We start from the raw sequence: 10,037 nt of genomic DNA, 5'->3' as shown, positions 1-10,037 counted from the left end.
CAGCACAATCATTCCTGTTTATTGTTGGCCTGGCCAAGAGTTCAGGCTTGATACACAACTACTTTTCGGAGAGAGGCTCAAATCGATAGAGCCATGTATGCATGTAAAGAATATTTCACTAGATGTTTTAAAAAAAACACTAGAAAATTAATATTTTTTTCCTCACTGCATAGTACATATAATTATGTTTATTTGACTCTGTATGCTGTAAATTATACATCACAGGTCTAATGGCCACTTGTAAACTTGCAGCTATTTTACAGTTTTCCTCTTTTAAGTCTTTTACATTGGACAACATACTCCATCTGTTTCCATTCTTTAGGGCCTGCTGTTTCCTAGGGGACATTTTCATCTGCAATAGCCAGGCTGAAAACCAACAGGTAAGTGAATCTACTATTTATTGAAAGATACCTTCACTTATGCCTGTGCTGCCATAGTTTTATGGGATCTCTCTGTACAGACTATGAGCAAACTTAGGTGACTGTTCCTGCTGAATTGTGCTTAGTACAGGGAATACCTATGCTGCCATAGTTTTACGGGATCTCTCTGTACAGACTATGAGCAAACTTAGGGACTGTTCCTGCTAAATTGTGCTTAGTACAGGGAATACCTATGCTGCCATAGTTTTATGGAATCTCTCTGTACAGACTATGAGCAAACTTAGGGACTGTTCCTGCTGAATTGTGCTTAGTACAGGGAATACCTATGCTGCCATAGTTTTATGGGATCTCTCTGTACAGACTATGAGCAAACTTAGGTGACTGTTCCTGCTGAATTGTGCTTAGTACAGGGGAATACCTATGCTGCCATAGTTTTATGGGATCTCTCTGTACAGACTATGAGCAAACTTAGGGACTGTTCCTGCTAAATTGTGCTTAGTACAGGGAATACCTATGCTGCCATAGTTTTATGGGATCTCTCTGTACAGACTATGAGCAAACTTAGGGACTGTTCCTGCTGAATTGTGCTTAGTACAGGGGAATACCTATGCTGCCATAGTTTTATGGGATCTTTCTGTACAGACTATGAGCAAACTTAGGGGAATGTTCCTGCTGAATTGTGCTTAGTACAGGGAATACCTATGCTGCCATAGTTTTATGGGATCTCTCTGTACAGACTATGAGCAAACTTAGGGACTGTTCCTGCTGAATTGTGCTTAGTACAGGGAATACCTATGCTGCCATAGTTTTATGGGATCTCTCTGTACAGACTATGAGCAAACTTAGGGGCTGTTCCTGCTGAATTGTGCTTAGTACAGGCCAATACTCATGTTGTTGCTTCCTCATACCAGTGTTTGCTGTGGCTATTTTAGGACTCACGTATATTTCTTAGACAGTAACCCTTTGGTTCCAGTGAAACCAGTTTTACCTAGGATCAGTTCTAATGATGTTTCTGAAGACTTGTGGAGCAGGCGTTTAAAATAAAGGCATTCTTTCCTATGAATAAACATAGGATCTGTTCCTGCCCTAGCAACCCCTCTCCAGGAAATTGCCTGTTCCAGTGAAGATGAGGTCATACTTTCAACATTGGTTGGCATTCCCCATATCTGTTTCCATGATGGTATGATCTGATGTTTCTGAGACCTTTTCTCCATATGTTTATACAGGAATTCCTGCCAGTTTCTAGCAGTTTTCTGTTGCCAGTTTGTGCACCGTATGCTCACAATGGGTTAACTTCTTTTTCTCCCTATAATCACTTTATTCTCTGTTTATTTCCCCCAGCTGACAACATCTGTCCAAACAGCACGATCGCCAGTGCTCTCCAATTCTACTCACCCCCCTTATTTTGATAACCAATTTTAATAATTTATGTGTATTTTTATGACCGAAAACCAATAAAATTTCCCCATCACCCGTGTCCCTGGAACATGAAACAAGAGTTCAGCTCAGCACTTCTCATCTGAGATTCACAAATAAATATAACGCCGGTTTTCGTGCTGGAAGCACAGTTGGGCCACGTGGCCGTAGAGATGACAAGACTTTCCGTAGAACAGTGAGAACTAGTTGCACGTGATCTGAGCTCGGCACATCAGCGCTAGATGTTGCCCACAGGCCTGAGCTTCCCTCCTAATATGATTTCATTTGGTTTAGCCTCAACCCAAGCACTTGGCGCCAGTGACCACCGCTCCTCTACTGTTTGTTGGACTTGGCACCTCACATACCTGACTTTGCTTTTAAGAATTTTTTTTTCCCTTGGTAAGTGATTGCTAAAATAGCTCCGTTATCACAGCCTGGTTATTTTTATACGCTGTATATACAGAAGGGCCACATGCTGTATATATATAAAATGCGGAGATCACAGACGCAGTCCCAGTGGGGATTTGTTTCCGGCTCTTAAGACGCCATCGAGACAGCCCTGATTTATGTAACTCATGTCAGCGTGTGTTCTAGAGGATTTGTACATATCAGGCTTCATGGGGCTTCCCCTAACCATACTAGGCATAAAGCTGTATCCATTTTTGAAACATTTAAAGCTAGGATCCTGGATAAAAATATATAAGCTTACCACGGTCAACATTGGGTCTCATGCCCCAGACCTTCAGCAAAGGGAACTCAATCAAGAAAATTGTAGTCATAGGCATCAATCTGGAACATCCCAAAGTAGAATCCAGGAGCCCAAAGTTTAAATAGTACAAAAAAGTTTATTTTTTACATTATGTATAAAAGATAAAAGCCTTACGCGTTTCGTGTCATTGAGAGACACTTAATCATAGGCTAGCCTGTGCTTAAGTATCTCTTGAAGACACGAAACGCGAGAGGCTTTTATACTTAGAGGCCCATTTATCAACGGTCGAATTTCGAGTTTTTTTTTAAACTCCCATACACTCAAATTTGATCAATCGAAATTTATTATAAAAATCTAATTTTGTAAACTCGGGTGAATAGGATCGACCCGAAAACTCAAATGTCAAGAAGGCTGCAAACAATTCCAAATTGATCCCTGGAAGTCTCCCATTGGCTTAAACAGCAATTCGGCAGGTTTTAGGTGTCAAATATTCGAATTTGAGTTCTTAAAATGCCAAAGTATGATGATAAATCTCGAAAATCGAATTCGTATTTTTTGAAAAACTTAAATCGAATTTGAATAAATTTCTAGTCGAATTTGAGAGTTTTGACCATTAAAAAAAAAAAATCGAAAATTAGAATTAGAATATTCAATTTGACCCTTGTTATATCTTCCCCTTAGGTTCTGATTTGCTAAAAATTGAGATTGCAATTATTTTTGAATTCAAGTTTTCTGAATTTTCTGGATTTATCACAAAAAAAGTAAAATAAAAACGATTATGAAAAAGAATTGTTCGCTAAAAGCAGGCGATCTGTCAATGGGAGGTGCATTTTCAAAATCCAAGCTATTTTACAATTCAAGTTTTGTAAGAATATTTGAGATTTTGCAGACTGATTTTAGAATGTGATTTTTGCACTCAAAGGCGTTTTTCCCTTCCAAAAATAGGCTGATAATCAAGAAAAAACTGTGAGCAAGTTCATTCCAGTGTTTTATAAATACAGTTTTTATTTTTTGCTGACTATACAAAATCTTTTTCATGGGTTATAAAAAGTGACTTTTGAAGGAATTTGTTTCCCGACTTTTGACAAATCTGCCCCTGTAACTCGAGTGAGTGATGCACAGGACCCCTTGGTTTCTGCTTGTCAATTATTAAATGCCCTCTGCGATCTTTTAAGAGAGGAAAGGAAACTTTTGAGAATTTCTTCATCGCAGGACAAAAAAAAAAACGGGATAGAGGAAACATCCATCTTGATCCAGATAGAAAGCAAAACATACGAGGACAGCGGCATAAATATTTATTCTGGAGAGAGGCAGCTCCATGAGAGGAGTCAGCCAAAAGACACTTTTGAGAAGCACGAACTGGTAGCCAAGCCAGAGACTGTATAACGTTATCCTTTCCCCCATCTGGATTTAAAGGGGAGAATGAACCCTGTGTATGAACAGAATATCATTTTTCATTTAAAGGTGAAGGGGCATCCTGCTAATATATGCAACAAACTTGTATTATATGAGGATATATTATGGGGCAGATTTATTTACGAATTTTTTGGTTTTTTATGGTCAAAACTCTCAAATTCGAATTGTGAATTAGCCAAACTCAATTCGAGTTTTAATTCGAATTTCGAGATTTATCATACTCTGGCCCTTTAAGAACTCAATTTGACTATTCGCCACCTTAAACCTGACAAATCGCTGTATAAATCAACGGGAGAGGTCCAGGGATCAATTTGGTGATGTTTGCAGCCTTCCAGACATTTGAGTTTTTTCGGCAAAAAAAAAAAAACTCGATTAGAGTTTTTTTTAATTCGATTAGAATTATAATTATTCGAATTGAGGTTTCGGGGCGATTAAACTCGTCCAAGCTGAGAAAATGTTATTTTATTAATAACATTTTGAATTTCGAGTTTTAGAAAAACTCACATGAATTTGAAATTCGACCCTTGATAAATGTGCCTTTATAAGTCATCACAGAGTTTCATAACCTATATAAAAGCCTCCAGCCTTGCGCATTCATATGGTCATGGAACCTATAATATTTTACACTTTACAATAGGGGATACAGTATTTTCTATTTATGGTTCATAATTTTTTTAAAGTCTTTTTTTAATTAGTAAACTATACCAGCCTACAATAAAGTATTCCTGCTGCAAATGACTTAATCATGATGCGAGTCCCGGACTGATAGCATGGGGCATTCGATTCTTGGGGGTAGGGGGCATATACAGTGCCGGGCCAAGTCGGCCACCCACCCTAGGCGACCCAGCCAACCATGTCGCCCCACTCCTTATGCTGCACACGAACAAGTGCGTACATGCACGGAGGAGCACACACACCTAAGAAGAGTGCATGCACAGACGAGCACACGTGCAGAAGATGCGTGCATGCGCATGCATGGATCACGTGCAACCAGGAATAGAAGAATTAATGCCGCAGGTAGGGGGACTCAAGGGCTCCGAACTAGGGGAAGGTGGCAGAAGTGGCAGTGTTGGACTGGGCCAGCGGTACACTGGGAAAAAACCCGGTGAGCCCTGACCCGCTGCTTGTGCGGAAGCCTGAAACGACTTCCCTCCCGGGCCCCCAGCACGGCTGAACGAAACAGGAGGTAGGCGCAGGGGGCCCCGCAGTTCAGCACTGAGAAAAGGTACCGTGCCTGACGCCCCTCACGCTTTGCACCAAGGCACGTACCCCTTTTGCTTACCCCTTGTCCGGGCCCTGGGCATATATTAGTATTGTCTCTACTCTAAAGCTGGACATAAAAGAGGCCAATAAAAGCTGCTGACTCGGATTTTCAAAAGCTTATTGGCCAGTGTATGGGACCAAAGTTGGGCTGGGCCCAGCGATATCTGCCTGTGCAGGGTATGTATGCACCAGACATTTATTCCATGGGGCAGTTGATATTGGTCATATGGCTACTTTTCTCTAAAGTTCACCATGCATGGGCCAATATAAGCTGTTGACTAAGATCCTCCAAACTGAGCCAGCACCATATTGATCTTTCTGTAGAGCCCAACCGATTCTGCCTGTGCAGGGTATGTGTGTACGTTCTGCAAATTCATTAACCTTTATCCTCATTCTTTACAGCAGCTGTGAGTATAATGAGAGTACACTGTCCACATTGCGTATATAGAATGAGCGCACCTGTGCATATAATTGAGGGTACACTGCCCAGCCCTTGTGTACATTACAATTATTAGTTACTCCACACTTGCCGAGCAATGCTGCACTGCTGTTTATATAACAACTTGCTCTGAAGACTCTTCCTTCATTCTTTATTCTATTTTAACATTTTTCACCGGCCTGGAAACCATCCAGAGACGAATTTCACTCTAATAACTTTCTTAAAGGGGAAGATGGCCTTCTTATGAGCCTTTTCTTTCTTTTTTTTTTTTTGGACTTTAAGTAAAATATTATTGTATACTCAAAGGACTAGCCACCCTCCAAAGGGGAACTTGTCCTTTCCCTACCAAAGTAGTTTATCTGTGACATCACCAAGCCAATGAACACAAGCACGCCATGTTTATATAAACATAGATTGGTCTTTAATTGAATATTTATCAGCAATGCATCCCAAGGGGAGCAGAAGGTAGAACCACTGGTGTACACAGGCATTAGGAATATGGTGGAAAGCAGGGCAGTTGAGAAGCTGGACCCCAGCACAATGCTGAAGCAACTAAACTGAGGTGCAAGGCTTATAAAGCAGGGATGTGTAGATTTCTAGCCCCCATTCCCCAGTATTCTGAGAATTATAGACCAATAACAACTGGATAGTTGAAGGTTCACTGAGTTATGGCATTGTCTCTGTAGGTTTATTGACTTGAATTGCACCAAAGGGACCCTTCTGTTGCCTTGTTTAGGCACGCAGGACATTCAGGTGGGCTACGAACTAAACACCCACTGCTTATCACTGAATGTTTCCCCGGCTAGTTATTTAATGAGTAGGGTTGAGCTGACCCATGAAAAAATGTTGGGTGTCAATGGAAAGAAATCCGTGGCCAATAGAAACTCAGTCTGCTATAGGCCTAAGAATGCCTCGGTGGCAGAAAACATAGAGCAATGCTGAGGGTCTAGCCTTCAACTGTTTATTGAAATCATTGTAAAAATGCTTGTCAAACATTAAGTCCAAACCCATATTGGGTGCGGTGCAAAACCTTTAAACTTTGGTCAAACAGGTATACATATAAAAAATAATGAAAAGTAGGCACTACAAGTGGAATGTTAAGGCAGGAGAGAAGAAGGAAGGAAGTGCATCATGGTGCCCACCATATTAAGGCAATAAAATTAAGACATGATATCATCATCTTCCTGATCACTGCTGAGAACCAACTGCCCTATCTACCAGGACAGCTTCATTCTATAGTTAAATAATTTTTAGGGTCCTAGAAATGGGTGTGGAGATATAACGACAGCTTATAAGCACTCTCAAATTCCAAGCTTGAGATGTAAGCATACAATTAGTCAAGATCCACTTAATGCTGGCTGGCTAACTAGTCTGCGAACACTATCATGTTTATATGTTAATATGGTTCAGAGGTTAATGGCAGTAAAAAAAAAAAAAAAGATTGCTCTCTGAAAGCACGGTGGTGCCACAGACATGGTCGGAATGTGCCCTATCGACAAACAGAGGGAAAAGGGTGGAGAGAAGGAATGGGCAAGTAATGGGAGATGAGTATGTATCCATTTTGGTTCTTGGGTTGTTCCTTCGGTTGTCTGTGTGGTCAGAGGATTTGTCTTGGCATGCCGTAACCAGTCATGCCGGACTGTGATGCTCCCTTGTTGGTGCCCATTTGAAGGCCAATGATGCTCTGGCCTTCTTTTAACTTGTTCTGGGAGAAGTCTCTCTTGTTCTCCTGAGATTTCCTAAAATAAGAAAAAAAGTGTTAATAAAACCGGTAAATATTGACATATATAAAGATATAGTGTAGTAGCCATTACTCAAGGACCTTCGTTAAGCCATGTAAGGTAGCACTATTGACTACATACAACATAGCAGGACTGAGACCTGAAGAAGAGACACAGGTGTAAAACCCTCTTCTATAGACACAGCTCCTTAGCCTGTTGTAGGCACTGGCAGTTCACTTATGGGCGATTTCATTTAAATTTTTTATTTGTTATCTAGTTGCTAAGGTGGCCACCGCAAAACCAACTGAAAACTTGCTTAATGTACCAAAAAGAGAAGTTGATCTTGAAATGAACATTATTCTATACGATGTGGACTTGTTTTTCTAAGACCGTTTACTTATGGCTGCGGTTTGAATGACAGGCTTAAATATGAATAAGGAAAGGATCAAAGCACAAAATAAATAAATCAAATATCGTATCACAATTAAGGATCAGAAAATGTATATGTACGTCAGATAATAAGCCCCATAGAGACAGATATTACTGAACACATAAAAGCTTTGGCAGGTGATACAAAAGCAGAACTTACTTTGGGAACCAGTTGGGGTCACCGCGGAAATACCCATCATCCTTTGTCACTGCAATGCCTCCTAAATTCATGAGTGTTCTCTGTACGCTGGCCATGTCCTTGCCTGTGAAACACAAAGAAGTTTTATTAGGTTTAAGTTCTTGATACAAGTCCCAAAGCAATGACCCGTTGGAAAGGAACAAGGAATAGCACTATTGAAGGTGAGCTCAAAGCAACGGGTTCAGACCAACAACACAAATCAACCATGAGGATTATATGTTGGGCCGACCCATATTGCATTATTGTTGATAGTTCAATTTAAAGAGGTTTGAAGGAATCGAGATGCCGACAGCAGGAAGTTATTGGCAAGATGTTCTTATCTAGCCACAGTATTCCCATGTTATAGACACACATGTCCAAGGTAAACTACACATCTGCAACAAAGCTGCTTTCCACTACATACCTTCCCACAAGTCAACAGTTTGGAACAGATCAGAGGCCGGGATTCCGTATCGCTCGCAGGCCTTCAGGAACTGTGAGATCTGCTCCATCTGCTTGAACGCCATGGAGGACGACTGCACTTTTGCAATTGAGTTAGGGGCCAAGGAGTTAATGAGATGGGAAAGCACCTGGAAATTACAGAAATAATGTGAGATGAGAGCACTTCTCTTAAGCCAAAAGCACAGCAACTATTCTAGATTTGTCTAAAGGTGGATATCCATGGGCCAATCGGGAATGGGTAAAATCCAGTCGGATTGCGGACCGCATCTGTTCATGATGTGGTCTCGCGGTCTGACCATTTCTATACCTTTCATTACGATCCAATTGTTGGGCCCTGGCCCCATGATCACATCAGCCCAATATAGCCCACCTCAAGGTGGGCATATCGGAGAGAGATCCAATCGTTTGGTGGAACCGCCAAACAAGCTGATATCTATGTGTATGGCCACCTTAAGGCTTCAAAACACTGTATCAAGCTAGCCATCAATTGGCCAATGCTATCTGCTCACTCAGCCACTCCTGACCAAGTCACAAGTTACATATATGGAACCAAAATGACTGTCTACCTAACGGATATCTAATCGGGGGTGGATCATGTTATTCGGGAAAATTCCACTTGGACGGCTTAATTGGGCAGAGAACTGTTGTTGCTGTTGACTTTTTCTTGTATAGTTAGGTTTACTCAATAGGTAATTTTTTTTATATAAAGTGTCCGGTGCATGCAAGAGGTAGTTCAGGTCCGGTGCAACCCTTCCCTTCTTTCTGCTCTCACTTATTTATATACTCTTGCCTAGCTTACCCACTTTGGTAGGCATGGCTATAAGTAATGGCAGCTATGGGGTTGGGCTGGTTTTAGGTTGGGTTCGAGTCCATTTATCTGTAAATTTTGTCAGCCATTGACTGGCAAAGCATGGTGGTATTTGTATTATGCAAGACTGGTTGTGTTCTACAGCTTGCAGTAGGCTACAGCTAGATTTAAGTGTGCACGGGGTTGCCCCCTGGAGATATTTAAGGTTACTCACAATGCCATCCTTTAGCCAGACCTGTACGGCCGACTTGCCTTGACCATCAAATGACCCAGCCTGGGTTCCACACTGAGCTTTAATCCACTGCACCAAGATGGTCTCCAGCTCATTGTCATACTTCTGGTCAATCTTCTGCTGCACCTCGCGACTCAATCCGTAGGCAGGTCCCTTGTTGGCCATGTTTATCAGAAGATGAGCAGAGTTCCTATAAAACACACAAATATATTTTCAGCTCATCTTGCAAATGCACGCCGAGCATATTTGTATTTATGGAAAGAAATAAAAGCCGTTATACTGCTTGGTCTCCTGTTAGGAAGCCACCGTGTTCTAGACATCAGTTCTAATATCTCCCAATAGAGAAGCAATGTATTGTGCCAGTAATGTATATTTAAATGCATTTTTACTACCCAACCTTTGCTCGGAATTTCAGAAAGGGCCGCCTCCCTTGTATGGGTTAGCGTGACCTTGCCCGGCAGAGTACAGTACCTTTGTTATACACAACATTCCATGTGTAAGCAGTAGCACGCAACTTTGCACTCTTATTTGCTTTGTTGCTCTAGAAAACGCACATAAAAGGGTATCATTTAAAAAGAATCAAA

General features: G+C 41.2%; 1 protein-coding gene and 1 long non-coding RNA gene across 3 annotated transcripts in view; one reads left to right on the top strand and one right to left on the bottom strand.

Moving 5' to 3' along the window:
• Positions 1 to 320: 320 nt before the first annotated feature.
• On the top strand, positions 321 to 1,851 carry LOC121396967. Its single transcript, XR_005963285.1, has 2 exons — positions 321 to 380; positions 1,722 to 1,851. It is a non-coding gene; the product is annotated as an uncharacterized LOC121396967 (long non-coding RNA).
• Positions 1,852 to 6,021: 4,170 nt separating this feature from the next.
• tagln2.L (transgelin 2 L homeolog) overlaps positions 6,022 to 10,037 on the bottom strand; it is a 28,674-nt gene continuing 24,658 nt past the window's right edge. For both annotated transcript variants that reach the window (XM_018231515.2, XM_018231516.1), the window contains exons 2-5: positions 9,436 to 9,643; positions 8,376 to 8,541; positions 7,934 to 8,036; positions 6,022 to 7,362 (exon numbers count right to left, since the gene is read on the bottom strand). In XM_018231515.2, coding sequence (XP_018087004.1) covers positions 7,221 to 7,362; positions 7,934 to 8,036; positions 8,376 to 8,541; positions 9,436 to 9,618 — 594 coding nt within the window. In that variant the 5' untranslated portion in view covers positions 9,619 to 9,643 and the 3' untranslated portion in view covers positions 6,022 to 7,220. The remainder of the gene's footprint in view (positions 7,363 to 7,933; positions 8,037 to 8,375; positions 8,542 to 9,435; positions 9,644 to 10,037) is intronic.

Source organism: Xenopus laevis, chromosome 8L (genome assembly GCF_017654675.1).
Source record: "Xenopus laevis strain J_2021 chromosome 8L, Xenopus_laevis_v10.1, whole genome shotgun sequence".
Lineage (NCBI taxonomy): Eukaryota > Metazoa > Chordata > Amphibia > Anura > Pipidae > Xenopus > Xenopus laevis.
Note: the sequence above shows the minus strand (reverse complement) of the source record. Positions and strands in the feature narration are given on the sequence as shown.